Source organism: Grampus griseus (assembly GCF_964374135.1).
Source record: "Grampus griseus genome assembly, chromosome: 14".
NCBI classification, from domain to species: domain Eukaryota; kingdom Metazoa; phylum Chordata; class Mammalia; order Artiodactyla; family Delphinidae; genus Grampus; species Grampus griseus.
The window spans coordinates 6,773,698-6,789,490 of NC_139008.1; the positions used below are offsets into that span (position 1 = coordinate 6,773,698).

At 52.8% G+C, this 15,793-nt stretch overlaps 1 protein-coding gene across 2 annotated transcripts; it reads left to right on the forward strand.

Moving 5' to 3' along the window:
* Nucleotides 1-365: 365 nt before the first annotated feature.
* Nucleotides 366-6,664, forward strand: NYAP1 (neuronal tyrosine phosphorylated phosphoinositide-3-kinase adaptor 1; the record flags this gene model as incomplete). Of its 2 annotated transcripts, none has more annotated exons than XM_082670920.1 (6): nt 366-467; nt 1,948-2,303; nt 2,769-4,286; nt 5,136-5,354; nt 5,808-5,917; nt 6,401-6,664. In XM_082670920.1, exons 1-6 carry the CDS (start codon nt 400-402, stop codon nt 6,662-6,664), a joined length of 2,535 nt encoding a protein of 844 aa, XP_082527046.1. In that variant the 5' UTR covers nt 366-399. The 2 variants fall into 2 exon arrangements, with proteins under 2 accessions (XP_082527046.1, XP_082527047.1); XM_082670921.1 differs by having other exon boundaries at nt 5,139-5,354.
* Between the last annotated feature and the right edge of the window lie 9,129 nt (nt 6,665-15,793).

The following is a 15,793-nucleotide window of genomic DNA, read 5'->3' on the forward strand; positions in this document are numbered from 1 at the left end:
TGGTGGGGCCTGTCTGTGTGGTGGCTCAGGATGTATTTACAGGATGGGATTCTGTGTCAGTCTGATCTCTCCAGAGTGTGTATCTGTGGCTCTGAACACCTTTGTCAGGGTGTGTGACTCTGGATACATGTCCGTCTGTGTCTGTACGTGTGTGGGTCCTGAAGGCGGCGTTGGGTTTTCTGTGCTTCCATCTGTTTTCCTCTCTCTGAGGACCAGAGTCACATCTCTGCTCCCTTCTCTCTCTTTCTCATTCATTCCTGGCCCCGACCACCCCACATCTTTCTTTTTTTTTCCTTTCCATTCCCCCCCACCAAGTGGATCCGGGACCCAGGGAGGGTCGCCCCCCGGGCCTGGTGGCGCTGAGCAGGAATCCCCAGCACCTGCCTCCTGCCCCACGACATGAACCTCCTCTACCGAAAAACCAAGCTGGAGTGGAGGCAGCACAAGGAAGAGGAGGCCAAGAGGAGGTAAGGCCGCATCCCAGATTGCCCCCTCACCTGTCCCACCTCTGCTTCCCTCGTGGCGGGGCCACATCCCTCTGCCCTTCCTGACTCCAACAGCCTGGTCATCAGTCTGATCTCAGAGCCGTGCTCACTACAGAATTGCTGGAATTGCACACGCCCTGTCCCTGCCCGGCTCCTGGCTCCTGGCTCCAGCCCCTGCCCTGGCCTCTCAGGGGGCTTCCAGCCCAGGGACACCCTGGGGCTCTTCCCCATCCCCAGAGGCCCAAGACACTCCTTCCTGACTCACCTCTGGCCTGTGATGTCCTCCTCTCTGTCAGTGTGGGCCTGGCTCCTGGTTCCCCTGTCACCTGACCTTGGAAGGGGCAGGCCCTGCTGCCCTCACAGTCCAGGGATGGGTCATTTGAGGGGCACCAGAGATGATCCATTTGGCCCCCTCCCAGTGATGGGGCTGTGTGTGTGTGGGAGGGGGGCAGGCTGGCCCTGCAGAGGAGCCAGGGCTGGGAACCAATACCCCCCCACCACCACACACACACACACACAGCTCGCCCCCTCTCCTTGCCCTCCCGGGGACCTGGCACCTGGCCTCTTCTGTCTTGCTCCTTTCTCTTCATTCCCATTGGTGGCACAGCCGCTCGGAGCCTGAGTCAGAGCCACCTCCCTGCTCCCTTCTCCCTCCTCAAAACTGTGGAGTTTAATTCTTGTTGTTAATTAGATTAATCAGAGCTATCACTGCACTGATCTCTCCCTAATGAAGGGTTAGCAGACAGGGCCTTAATGAGAGCCCACCCCACCGCAGCTCTCCCCTCTTCCCTGCCAGCCGCACCCCCTCTTCACTTACACAGAAGCTCAGAGACAGTGAAAGGGAATGGGGGGTGAGCCTGGGAGGGTGACAGAGAGAGGACAGCGCCGAGGGAGAGGGAGAGGGAGAGGGAAAGAGAGGGAAAGAAAGAAAGAGAGAGAGGCAGGGAGGAAGAAGGATCAGCTGGGGGAGGCCGCTCTGAGGATGCGGCGGTACAGCCCGGGTCTGGGAAAGGAGGCGGTGTGGGAGTGGAGGCCGCAGCAGCCAGACATGAAGGGAGGCCAGAGGCCAGGTGTGGGCCAGCGTGAGGGTGAGCAGGAGCAGAGCCAGGGTGGCAGAAGCATGTGCCAGGCGGGGCTGCGCTGCCTGGGTTTGCATCTCTATGTACGAAGTTGTCCACACGTGTGTGTGCACCAGAGATGCCCAGGCTGGGGTCGGCCAGCTCCAGGAATGCTCCCTTGCACACAGGCTCACCCCTTCTCTCATCCCTGCCTTTTTCAAAGCCTAGAAATTCAGTCTGAAGCTTCTTTAGTGCTTTGGACCCTCAGGCTCCCCCCATCTCCACCCCGGCCCCCCTCCTCCTACCTGGGAGGCCACAGGGTTGCAAACCCCTCTTGGGGTATGGGAGCCGGAGGCCCAGGCCTGAGGCCCGACCTCTGCTCCATCTGGGCCTTCTCTCCCCAGCTCCAGTAAGGAGGGGGCTCCTGCAGGCTCCTCGGGGCCCGGGGCCGGCCCAGGGCCGGGGGTCCGCGTGCGGGACGTTGCCTCGCTGCGCCGCTCGCTCAGGATGGGCTTCATGACGATGCCCGCCTCCCAAGAGCACACCCCCCACCCCTGCCGCAGCGCCATGGCCCCACGCTCCCTCTCGTGCCACTCGGTGGGCAGCATGGACAGCGTGGGGGGCGTGCCTGGGGGGGGCGGGGGGGGCCTCACAGAGGACGGCAGCACCCGAAGACCCCCGGCCAAGCCCCGGAGACACCCCAGCACCAAGCTCAGCATGGCAGGGCCGGGGGCAGAGACGCCCCCCAGCAAGAAAGCAGGTGAGACACCAGCACCCCTGCCCAGTAGGAGCCGGGAGCTGGGAGGATCCATTCCAGGCCAGGGGAGGCCTGCCGGGAGGGTTCATTCAGGGAAGAACCAAGGAAGTGGAAGGTTCCATTCTCAGAAGGAGTGGGGGGGTTCCTTTTTGGAAGGGCCTGAGATGAACCATTCAAGGGCAGGGGAAGATCCTTGAAAAGTTCATTCTTGGGAAAGGGGTGGCCCTGGAGGGCCTTGAGGGTCAGGGAGAATTGAGGGTGGGAGCTGCAGATTCTGGGGCGTTCATTAGAAGGACAGGAGGCAGACCGGTAGGAAAAGAACCCACTGGGGCTGCAAGTTGAGGGATGTGGGGAAAATGAAGAGGCAGAAATGTCCTTGCCGGTGAGTCAAGAGGTCACACTGGCTCTCCCCATTTCCTTCCTCGACTTACAGCCCGGTTTCTTGTTCTCTTTCCCACTCCTGCCCAGGCTCACAGAAGCCAACCCCGGAGGGCCGCGAGTCCAGCCGGAAGGTTCCTCCACAGAAGCCCAGGCGAAGTCCCAACACCCAGCTCTCTGTCTCCTTTGATGAGTCCTGTCCCCCAGCCGCCTCTCCTCGAGGGGGGAACCCGCCCCTTCACCGCCTCAGTAGGGGGTCCTGTGTAGCTGGGGACCCTGAGGTGGGTGCCCAGGAAGAGGAACCGGTGTACATTGAGATGGTGGGGGATGTCTTCAGGGGAGGAGGGCGGAGTGGAGGGGGACTGACTGGGCCCCCTCTTGGGGGTGGGGGGGGGCCGACCCCAACGGCTGGCGCTGACTCGGACTCAGAAGAGAGCGAGGCCATATACGAGGAGATGAAGTACCCGCTGCCCGAGGAGGCCGGGGAAGGCCGCGCCAATGGGGCCCCTCCGTTGACGGCAAGCTCCACACCGCACCAGCCTCACGCCCTTCAGCTCCACACCCAGCGCCGTCCAGCTTCAGCCCTCCCGAGCCGGAGGGAGGGGACGCCCACGAAGACCACTCCTTGTGAAATCCCGCCGCCCTTCCCCAACCTCCTCCAGCACCGTCCTCCACTCCTGGCCTTCCCCCAGGCCAAGCCTGCTTCCCGAGCCCCTGGCGATGGGGTCTCGAGGCTACCAGTCCTTTGCCACTCCAAGGAGCCAGCCGGCTCCACCCCAGCTCCCCAAGTGCCTGCCCGGGAGCGGGAGACGCCTCCCCCACCGCCTCCGCCTCCCGCTGCCAACCTGCTGCTGCTGGGACCCTCGGGCCGAGCCCGGAGCCACTCGACACCCTTGCCGCCCCAGGGCTCTGGCCAGCCCCGGGGGGAGAGGGAGCTCCCCAATTCCCACAGCATGATCTGCCCCAAGGCGGCAGGGGTGCCGGCAGCCCCTCCTGCCCCGGCTGCCTTGCTCCCCGGCCCCCCCAAGGACAAGGCCGTGTCTTACACCATGGTGTACTCAGCAGTCAAGGTGACCACGCACTCTGTCCTGCCCACCGGTCCGCCCCTGGGCGCTGGGGAGCCAAAGACGGAGAAGGAGATCTCAGTCCTCCACGGGATGCTGTGCACCCGCTCGAGACCCCCCGTGCCTGGGAAGTCCAGCCCCCATGGCGGGGCTATGGGCGCAGCAGCTGGGGTTCTCCACCACCGCGCCTGCCTGGCCTCCCCACACAGCCTTCCGGACCCAACTGCAGGCCCCCTGACCCCCCTCTGGACCTACCCAGCTGCGGCAGCTGGGCTCAAGAGACCCCCTGCCTATGAGAGCCTCAAGGCTGGGGGGGTGCTGAATAAGGGCTGTGGAATGGGGGTTCCATCCCCCGTGGTCAAGATCCAGCTGCAGGAGCAAGGGACCGACGGGGGGGCCTTTGCCAGCCTTTCTTGTGCCCACGTCATCGCCAGCGCGGGGACACCAGAAGAGGAAGAAGAGATGGGCGCCTCGACGTTTGGGGCAGGCTGGGCTCTGCAGAGGAAGGTCCTGTATGGCGGGAGGAAGGCGAAAGAGCTGGACAGTGAGTGAGGAGGGGGTGACGGGGAGGGGACAGGGGATGTCCGTGATGATTTGGGGGAGGTGTTGAAGGGCATACTTGGAAGCCACAGCCCATTGTCCTGAACTGGGAACTTTTCTGGGAGACAAGAGGGATGGGGGCATGCAGCAGACTGAAGGGATGGGGTCCCCGTGTGTGCTCTGGAGGGGCAGGAAGACCTGGGATGGGGACGGGGTAGAATCTGGTCTCCTCCTCCTGCCCTGTCCCGCTCTATTCCCTGCCCCTCCCTTCGCTGGGCTGCAGGGGTGTGTGTTTGTGAGTGTGCGCACACTAGGAGCTAAACACAGCTGCCTCCCAGCCGTTACCATGGCAACCCATCCAGACAGGAGGGAGAGGAGAGGGAGGCCCCTACCGTTGCTTGGCAACGCAATGCTCTGCCAGGCTTACTCTGGGAGATGAGCTTAGTTCACATGCAGCCCTTCCCCCAATGCCCCCCTTCTCACTTCCCGGCTTTGGGAATTCTCCCCCTCCTAGGGGACAGCCCCCCCCGTCTCTGTTTCAGACGGTGTTTATTCTGGCACTGTCTGGGGCTGGAGAGGCTCTGAAGTTAAACTGGGGTAGGGGAGACCCCTCTGAACAGGGAAGAGGGTTTGGCAGCAGTAAATATCTATGATTCTCAGCCCAGGGGTGGTGCCAGGACTGGCGTCCCTCCTTCTGTGTATGTTCTGTGTGAAGCAGGGCCCCCCCCACTTCCCAGCTGTGACCTGCAACGGGGCAAGTTACTTATGGTCCACCCAGGCCGCGGTGTGTATAGCTGGGGGGACAGCAAGACCCTTCTCCTTGTACAGTCTCAGAGCTCTCCTTGTCACCCAGGAGAGGTCGAGGACAGTGTCCAGGCCTGGAATGGCAGTGCCGAGGGTGCAGGCAAGGTGGAGCGTGAGGACAGAGGCTCTGTGGCATCAGGGATCCCAGTGAGGAGCCAGGGGGCAGAGGGCCTGCTGGCCAGGATCCACCACGGAGGGGACCGAGGAGGAAGCCGCCCCGCGCTGCCCATACCCTGCCAGACCTTTCCCGCCTGCCACCGCAACGGAGGTGACACGCTCAAGCCCTCATACACCAGCACACAGATGGGCGGGCTGGGGGGAATCTCTCAGGGTCCTCATCCTGGGCCCTACATTCTTTTTTTTTTTTTTTTTTTTTGCTGTACGCGGGCCTCTCACTGCTGTGGCCTCTCCGGTTGCGGAGCACAGGCTCCGGACGCACAGGCCCAGCAGCCATGGCTCACGGGCCCAGCCGCTCCGTGGCATGTGGGATCCTCCCTGACCGGGGCACGAACCCGCGTCCCCTGCATCGGCAGGCGGACTCCCAACCACTGTGCCACCCGGGAAGCCCGTGGGCCCTACATTATAATACCACATCTCCAACCCCTTTCCTCCTCTAATGAGGCTGGGGGTGGGGGCGGCCTGGCACGGGCTGTCCTCAGGGAACTGGGGGAGGGGAACGTGGAAGCCCCTTCCCTTCTCACCCCTCTGTCTTCTGCCTCAGACTTCACGGGAGGCTACCGCCTGGGGCGCTCCGCCTCCACCTCAGGAGTCCGGCAGGCCGCGCTCCACACCCCTCGGCCCTGCAGCCAGCCCAGGGATGCCCCGAGCCAGGTGAGGAGGGAGACGGGGTTGGGCATTTTATTTGTGAAGGAACAGGTAGGCAAGAAGGCCCGGGTGAGTGAAGAAAGGCAAGACTTCAGGCTGGGGCCTGCCACAGACTAACGGGGACGGCTGGAGAGCGAGGGGGTGGGGGAGATCCTGGGTAGCCAGCCAGGGCCGCCACTGGCCGACGTGCGCCTTTGTGCGTTGCGTTTAGAAAGAGACATCCCTTCTGGGTGGAAAAATGCATCCTGCTGGGAAGACAGCTTTGAAAAGGCGCCCCTTCCTGGGGTGAGACACGCACCGCCTGGCACCAGGGCGCAGGGAGAGAGGACGGAGGCCTTGGGGGCAAGAGAGGACTTGTTTCTGGGCCAAGCATTGGCCTCGGCGCTCGGCGGTGGGGACAGGGCCGGGTGACTCTGAGGTCCTTGACCCCCTTATTCCTCCCTCCCCCCCCATCCCCGTCGGGGCCGGCGGCGGGAGGAAGGGACACAGATCCAGCCTGCGCTGCCGCTGCCGCTGCCGCTGCCCCTGCCGCCCCAGGCCACCCGCGAGCGCGACGGCAAGCTGCTGGAGGTGATCGAGCGCAAGCGCTGCGTGTGCAAGGAGATCAAGGCGCGCCACCGTCCCGACCGCGGCCTCTGCAAGCAGGAGAGCATGCCCATCCTCCCCAGCTGGCGGCGCGGGCCTGAGCCCCGCAAGTCCGGCACCCCGCCCTGCCGCCGGCAGCACACAGTCCTCTGGGACACCGCTATCTGAGGAGGCCGGGGCGCCGGGACCGGGGAGCGGGGCGGGGGAGACCGGCCTCGAAAGAGGGACGCTTGAAGGACCAGGTGAGAGAGAGCCGGGGAGAACCTCTGCCCTCCACCCTAGCCCCCGAGACGGGGAGTCGGCCGGGCCCATCGGGTTGGGGGCGCCAAGCAGCACCCCCAGAAACTTGGGGGAGTGTTGGCTTGAGGTTGGGAGTGAGGCCCTCCGCCGCTCTTCCCACTGAGCCAAGCAGACCCCTTCTCTTGAGGGGGCGAAGGCCAAGCCCAGGTCAGCATGGGGAAGGAGGGAAGGGTCAGGGAGGAAGAAGGGGGGGCGGGTCAGCGAGGGACAGGGACCGGAGAGTGAGAGGTAGAGGGGCTCTTTTAGAGAGTGGGGAGTGGGGGAGGTGCTGTTTATTTTGTTATTTATTTTGGGCTGGGGGGCAATTCTTGGCCCTTCTGATCTACTCCTGAACAGGGAGTGGGGAATTGCAGGCAAGTAAAGGGAACCAAGCTGGCACTCTCCCCAACGCCTAAAGGCCCTGCTATCCACGCCCCGCCAAAGCTAGGGACAGGTCTGGAGTGGGGAGTGGAGCAGGAGAAGGGAGGGGCTCCGGGGAGCCCGGGGGCCAGAGGGCTCATTTACAGTATTTACAAGTCGCCAGTATTTGGTAGTGAGCTTGGCCTGCTCTGAAGCAGGCATCTTACTTAGCTCCGGGGTGAGGGTCTGGCACCTGGGATGGGGGGGATGATGGGGAAGGAGGGAAATTTTCGCGGGTGGGGGGCGGGCAGGGTATTTATTTAAATTAAAAAGCAAAACAAAAAACTCAGAAGAGATGTCAGGAACTTTTTTTTAATTCCTTTCTTTTCAGAATAATATATTAAAAGACTAACGATCCTAGAACTGGCTTCTTATGTTTCAGTGCGCTCCGCCTTTCATATACCCGTCCCGTTTTCACTCTTGCCCCTGGTTGGTGGGAGCCAGAGGTTGTGCAGGGCGGGTTACTATGGCACGTGAGAGGGAGAGGTGGAGCTGGAGGAAAGTCTTTGGGAACGCCACCGTGCAGTGACTCAGCAAACCCTAATTGAGCATCTGATGTGTGCGTGGCCGTGCGCCGATGCAGAAGGAACGTTCCGACTGAAGCCTGTCCTCAAGCAGCTTGTAGTCTATTCAGGGAGGTGAGATACCTGAGCCGACACCAGGCAGTGCTCCAGGAGTAGGAGAGGGAGAGAGCTGGACTCCTCCGTCAAGGTACAGTGAGCCTAAAAGTACAGGTAAGGTTTGGATGAGCAGGGGGAAGGTCCCAAGCTCGTGTCATGATTATCTGCCGTGGTGGGATGGGCACAGCAACTGTGTTTAAATGATGCTGAGGGCAGTGAGTCAACCTTGATGAAGCTGGTGGAGAAGGAGGGGCCTCAAAGCAAGAGGCTGGTCCTCAAGAAGGAATCCAGGGAGGAGGATAAAAAGAGTGTCTGAGAGAATGGAAGGCAAAGGGACAGTTTGCAAGATGCAACTGAAAGAAAACATCCTCTGATGGGGATGAAGGGGCCAAAGCGGGTATCCACGAAGCCCAAGTTGGGCGCTCAGGTGGCTGAGGAAATGATCAGCCTGACACAGCATGGAAAGTGGGGTTGAGAGGGGCCGTGAGGGAAGAATGTTGACTGGGAAGCAATGGCGAATATTCAGGTTTGTTACCAGCTAGACCAGAGATTCAAAACTGCAAGGATGATACCAGAGATGCCTTTTAGTTCTGTATTTATACGCATGCATATTAGAGAAATTCTAATCAGCACATCAGAACACTACTTGTTATGTCACAGCAGTTATTGCACAAGATAAGGCTAAATTTATTTTTAATGAATTGGTTTAAAGAAAAACAGTAAGCAAATAAATAACAGTACAGGTGGAATACAGAATACGAAAAATTATGACAGTGGTGTGAGAATTTTTGAAATTTAGGAAATACCAAGTTAGAGATAAGACGATGATGGTTTGGGAGAGCCGACAAGACTGGATGTTAGGAGTCATCAACATAGAGATGGTACTCAAGGCCAAGACTGAGCTCCATAGAGAGGGTGTGGACAGAGATAAGAGTTAAGAACAAGGAATAGCTTTTAAATTATTTATGTTTCTTTTAAATTTCACTATATATATATATAGTGAAATGATCACCGTGATAAGTTTAGTTGACATCCATCACCACAAATACTTACAATTTTTTTTTCTTGTGATGAGAACTTTTAAGATGTACCCTCTTAGCAACTTTCAAACATAGAATATAGTATTGTTAATTATAGTTACCATGCTGCACATGACCTCTCCAGGACTTACTTATCTTATAACTGGAAGTTTGTACCTTTTGACCACCTCCCATTTTTCCCCACCTCCCACCTCCCAGCTCTGGCAACCAATCTCTCTGTATCTATGAGTTTGGTTTTCTTTCTTTTTTTTTTTTTCAGATTCTACATATAAATGAGATCATACGGTATTTGCCTTTCTCTGTCTGACTTATTTCACTTAGCATCATGCCTTCAAGGTCCATCCATGTTGTCGAAAATGGCAGGATTTCCAATAGCTTTTTAATAATTAGTTAGGAAGTTAATGGAAGGAAATATCTCATTTATAAGAGCAACAAGAATCATAAAATATCTAAGAGTACTTTAACAAGAAAAGTATAGGACCTCTATTCGATTAATCAATAAAACTAAAGTACTTTGAGTTTCTCAAGCAAGGAAGACTTGAATAGGCAGAGTAATAACTAGTTCTTAAATAGGAAGACCGTAATGTAAAAGATGTAAGTCTTCCCTAAATCAGTAAATTCAATGAAGTCTCTAAATCTCAAAAGGATAAGTTGGGAAACTTGACAAAACTATTCAAAAGTTTATCCAGAATGATAATGAGAAAAACCAGAACATTCCGAAACAGATGAGTAAGGGGGGGACCTGGCCTATCAAATATTGAAAGCACAGTGAGCTGGGATTGGCACAGGAATGGCACAATCTATCAGAACAGAGTCCAGAAATAGCAGCAAAGGCACATGGGAATCTAGCATGTACATGATAAAGGTGGCACTTGAATAGTGGGGAAAAGATTATTTGATAATTGTTTCTTGAACAATTAGCTAGTCAAGGGAGAGTGTGGGAAGCTGGATTTCTATTTCATTCATTACATCGAAAGATTTAAATGTAAAAACAAAATATTAAAAGGGAGAAGTGGGTGAACATTCTTATAACCTTGGGAGGGAGGAGGCCCTTCTAAAATGATATGAAAACCAGTAACATGTAAATCAACTATACTCCAATAAAAATTAGAAAAAAAAAAAAACAGTAACAAATAAACCAAAAGGCATTTAAGTCTGATCTCATTCACAGCTAAAACTTCTATATGGCAAATCCAAACTAGAAACATTAAACAAGGAAGTTATTTCTAACACATATTAAAAAGATTGATACAATATATAAGAAAGATTTGTGAGTTGATAAGAAAAAGAAAAAACAACCCCAGCAAACGTGAACAAAGGACATGAACAGACAATTCACCAAAGAAAGAGAAATTACCAACAAATGTACGTGCTCAACCTTAACAATAAGTACTGCAAAATAAAACCATAATAAAACACTTTTCACCCATCAGACAAAACTGAAAAAAATTCGTAACATCAGTCTGGCAAGTATGTGCAGAAGACAGGCATTCATTGTGTAAATGTAAATTAATACAGTCTCTCTGGAGGTTGGTTTAAAAATATTTATGAAAATCTTAAATGTGCATGGTTTTGGCTCAGAAATTCCATTTCCAGGAATTTATCCTACGGAAATAGTTACACAGGTGTGCAAAGCTAAATGCACAAGGGTGCTAATTGCAGCATTGTTTGAAATAATGAAAAATTGGAAACAACCCCAAAGTTCATCAGTATGGCACTGACTAAATAATTATGGGAACAATGGAAAACTAAAACTGTTAAATAGAATGCAGGAAATATAGATGTTCTAAACACAAGAAGCAGTTCCCAATAAATTAATAAGTGAATAAAGCAATGTGCAGAAAAGGACATACAGAGAAAGCCCAGTTTTAGAAAAATTATTTATTCATAAACGTTTATGTAGGTCTGGAAGGAAATACACCAGATAGTTGATGGTGATGATTTTGAGGTCTGAGAAGAGAGGGGACCTAAGTTTACGTTTAAAAAATAGTAACATTTATATTGCTTGAATTTTTATGTCTTCATTCTGAAATCAGAAAATAGATATTATTTTCTAAAAAAGAAAAACAGTGCTCAGTGACAAGAAGCAGAGGCAGGCACGAGGTGTCAGGGACTGTGGAGCTGGCGTGTGTGGGTTCAAGTCCCAGATCAGCACTAACAGCTAAGTTTTTCACTTTCCTTATCTATAAAATGGGAATGATTAGAGGGTTGTTGAGGAGATTGAATAAGATAGCACAGTACCTCATTTGAGGCTGAAGAGAGATGGGTAGGGATACAGACCAAGATGGGGGAGATGAGAAAGAGACCAGAACCTCAGCAAGGCTGGAGTGACAGAGTCAGGGTAGGAGGGGCTCAGGCAGAGGCAGGCAGCTGAGGCTGCCATGAGCCAGAGGTACACAGCCCTTCTGCTAGGTGTACAAGATCAAAGGCCTGAGAAGAGTTAGAAGTTGAAAGAACAGGGTGTGCTGGAATTATAAACCTCACATAGCATCTGGAGGAATGAGCATCCCCTGGGAAGTCAGCCTGGACCCAGCCCTGCCTGCCTGACACCTGGTAAAACTCACCTGGGACTCCACATCCCTTCCTGGGGTCACCAAGGCACTTCCGACGCTGACTTTCTACTTTTTGACTTTCTACTTTTTGAAGAAAGTCCGACGCTGACTTTCTACTTTCTACTTTTCCCAGCAAAGCAGGGAACTCTAGGGCAGCACAGCCAGAGGTGAGAAGGCCCTGGAACATTGAAGTCAAGAGGGAGGCAGGAGCTGGGTCGGGGAGACCTTTACTGGGGAGGGAATGCTTTTCGAACCAAAGGGGAGAGAAAAAAAAGACCTCAGAAATAACACCTGCCTTATCTTTCATGGCCCATTTTACCCATTGAGATCATGTTTCAGCTCTGATGAGAGATTTCTATCAAAGATTACTAGGATCACATCAAAAAGACTCAGGAGCAAATCTGAAGAGGCTCCCAATGGCCAAAGGATGGGATAATTGGAGCATCAGGAAGGGTAAGAACTGCAATGGACTGAGTTAAATTCATGAGTACATAATGGCTGAAAAATTGCTCGCCTTTGGAGGATGCCAGAGAATCACTTCATTATTTTGAAAACTCGTAAGTAAAGGGAAAAATCAAGCATCTATCTGCCTTTATCAGATCACCGGTGAAGGGAAGTTTTTCTTTATAGAACTCTTCCAGCTAATGAACAAAGATAGAATTTTAGAATTGGAGCATCACCCTGAAGGAGTGGATCCAGGTGTTGAGTTTCAACAGCAGCTAACATCACATAGCACATCATAAGAGACAACCAGACATTCTATGCCTCCTGATGGAAGAATGCACCACCACCTATGAAGTGTTGTTGCCCCCTAAAAATCGAACCTAGGAATATGATCAAGCCTCTAGATGCCACTACCAATTACAGGAAATACAGAGGAGAGGAGAACACGTTGAACACCAGCAAAATTAGGACTGTGGGAAACACCTCGGGGCAAACCACCTGGATTCCTCCACAAATATATCACCAAGGAAAATAAAGAGATGGAGCAACAACCCATAGATTAAAAGAGACTGCAAAAGACATATCATCCACTGTGATTTATGGACCTTATTTAGATCCTGATTCAACCAAATAAACTGACTTCTTACATTTATGAGACAATTGGGATTATGGCTACTGGCTGGATATTGGATGATATTAAGGAATTATTAATTTTTTAGGCATGATAATGTATTGTGGTTGTGTATTTTTGAGTCCTTAAAGAGATAGTACTGAAATATTAATGGGATAAATTATGTGAGGTCTGGGATTCGCTTCAGAATAAAAAGGAAAGGGAGAAAGTGCATTGGGTCTGGAGGGGAGGGGGGATGAAACAAGAATGACCATGAGTTGATCATTGTTGAGGCTGGTAGAATGTTTTGTCTACACTTGGGTCTGTTTGAAATTTTCCACAATAAAAAGGGTTGTTGTTTTTTTAAAAGTCAGTGTGATGAGTCAAAAATTTTCCTCCTTTGAAAAAAAATGAGGGTTGTGATCAAACAATCTATGAAGCCCCTCCCAGACCACACTCCCTCTCTAATTAAAAATAACCTTTTATTTTTACAAAGCAATATATATGCATTTTAGAAAGTCATCAAATATTGAAAAGAAAAAAATACACACCATATTTCCACCACCCAGAGGTTACCATTTCACAGCTTACTGTATAACATTACAGGACTTTTCCTATGCATATATATGTTTTTTAACAATGAGATTATCTTGCACATGCTGTTTTGAAAGCCGCTATTCTCCATTAATGGTCTCCACTTCCCCATGTCAATAGATTTTCTTTTTTTGTTTTTTAAATAAATTTATTTATTTATTTTTGGCTGCTTTGGGTCTTCGTTGCTGTGCGTGGGCTTTCTCTAGCTGCAGTGAGTGGGGGCTACTCTTCGTTGCAGTGCGAGGGCTTCTCATTGCGGTGGCTTCTCTTTGTTGAGGAGCATGGGCTCTAGGCGTCTGGGCTTCAGTAGTTGTGGTGCGTGGGCTCAGTAGTTAGGGCATGCGGGCTTAGTTGCTCCGTGGCTTGTGGGATCTTCCCGGGCCTGGGCTCAAACCCGTGTTCCCTGCACTGGCAGGCGGATTCTTAACCACTACGCCACCAGGGAAGTCCCAATAGATTTTCAATTTATCTAATATCCAGGTTGTATATACATTTCCCTAATTGTGCCCCAAAGTGTCCTGGTGTCTTAATCAGCATGGGCTGCCATAACAAAATACCATAGAGTGAGTGGCTTAAACAACAGACGTTTATTTCTCACAGTTCTGGAGGCTGGGAAGTCCAAGATCAAGGTGCTGGCCAATTCCGTTCCTGGTGAGAGGTGTCTTCCTGGTTTGCAGCCAGCCAGCCACCTTCTTATTGTGTCTTCACTTGGTGGAGAGAGAGCAGCTCTAGTCTTTCTTTCTCTTCAGAGGACACTAATCCTCTTAAGGATTAGGGCCCCACCCCCATGACATCATGTAAACCTAATCACCTCTCAAAGATCTCCCTCCCAAATGCTATCACACTGGAGCATATTCAACATGTGATTTTCAGACCGAGATTCTATCCAGAACCAGGCAATGCAACCGGTGGTTATGTTTCTTTGTCTCGTCTAATTTGACACATTATCTTTGCTTCCTTTGTTCCCATAACTCACACTCCCTGCATTGTGCTTGGTTGTTTCCTCAGGGTGCCTCTAAGGTTTATAGGCACAAAGAGTTAGAGTCGCTTGCTATTCAGACTCGGGTGCCCCTAATAGACGCACCTTCAGAGGGGCAGCCTGTTTTGAGGGTACAGCTTCCATTCTTGCTTGCTCCTCTGCCCGGTCCAAACTGCCCCCAGGATGAAGTGAGGAGCATTGTTGGCTGGGGACTCAGCCAGGCCACCCACTGGCCTCTGCTACCACCCCAGGGCAATCTTTTGCTACCAAAAATGGCTGGGAGCCAGAAACCGCAGGCTGGAGGCACCAGAGGTTGGTGTCACCACCATTTCAAAAAATTTCCACTGACCAACTGGTGACCTTATGCTGATTGTGTTTGACATTCCTGCCTTAAAGCCCAGGGATGGGTGGAACGGCGAGATGTACACATTCCAGAAATTTCAGAGTCATGAGGGGAGACTTTCTGGAAAAATTAGCAACCAGAGGGAAATTTTTAAATTATATATATTACTCATCTCACTGCCCATTCAGATCTGAAGTCACTTTGCTCATTTAGTAACATAAAATGCATCCTTGCATTTGGGTCATAAAACTGTCATGGTTGGTCTACTTAGAGATAAGGAAATCTAAAAAATGGAGGACACCTCCCCCCTCGATTTTGAGGTTGGGGTGGGTGAGTGGAAAGGTCTATGGGGAAAAGTTCCCCTGCTCTCCTTTTTTTTCTTTCTTCTTTTCCCACCTAGCAGGTCCTAAGGCAAGAGAAAGAAGACAGCTCCTAATAGGAACTTCTTATACAGGCAAAGCCATACACCCGGGGAGGGAAGGGCCCCTGACCACAGAACAGACCTGAACAGGGAGAGTCGGCTTCTAGAATTCCCTGCTGGGGTGGGGGTTATCCGCATCCTTCCCAAGAAGAGAATAGGTGGCTGCCTACCCAACATTGCTGCCCTCAATCATTGCTTTGAATGAGGCCTGCCCCCAGCCCACCCTTCTCATGATGGATGGAGGATTGCCCTTCCACTGCCCTTCTGAAGTGTGGGGGTGCCTCTCTGGGAGAAGGGGCATTGCCCCGTCCACCAACAGACCACTGCTCTTTACACCTTGGAAGGGGAGTCCACTTGGGCTTTACAGTGTATGCAATGGGGGCAGGTACAAGAGGACAGCAGCGAGGCCAGCCATTGCTGGTGCAGATGAAGAAACAGCATCAAACCACCAGATCAATTCAGGGAGAGGATGGACGGGGTGCAGCTGTAGAGGCATCCAGCCAAGGAGGCAATCAACAGCTGTCCCTCCCAGAAGGGTGAGTGGGATGAGCTCAGGTGGCCAGAAAGTGACTGTGGCACCCTGGGTAGGCCCAGTGGACAAGAGTCCCTGACTCTGGTGGTACTGCGGCCCAAGAGGAGACTCTACCACCCAGCTGATGTGCTAATTGCATGGTTCTCAACTGGGCGCTTTTGCCCCCCCAGGGGACGTCTGGCAATACTATTGGTTGTCTCAACTGAAAATGGAGTTGCTCCTGGCATCTAGCAGGTAGAGGCCAGAGGGGCTGCCTAAATATCCTACAATGCACAGGACAGTCCCCCTACCAGCACCTGGTCTGAAAGAAGCTTCTGGTCTGAAATGTCAATAGCATTGAGATCAAGAAACCTTGTGTCTTGGGACTCCCCTGGTGGTGCAGTGGTTAAGAATCCGCCTGCCAATGCAGGGGACACGGGTTCGAGCCCTGGCTCGGGAAGATCCCACATGCTGCAGAGCAACT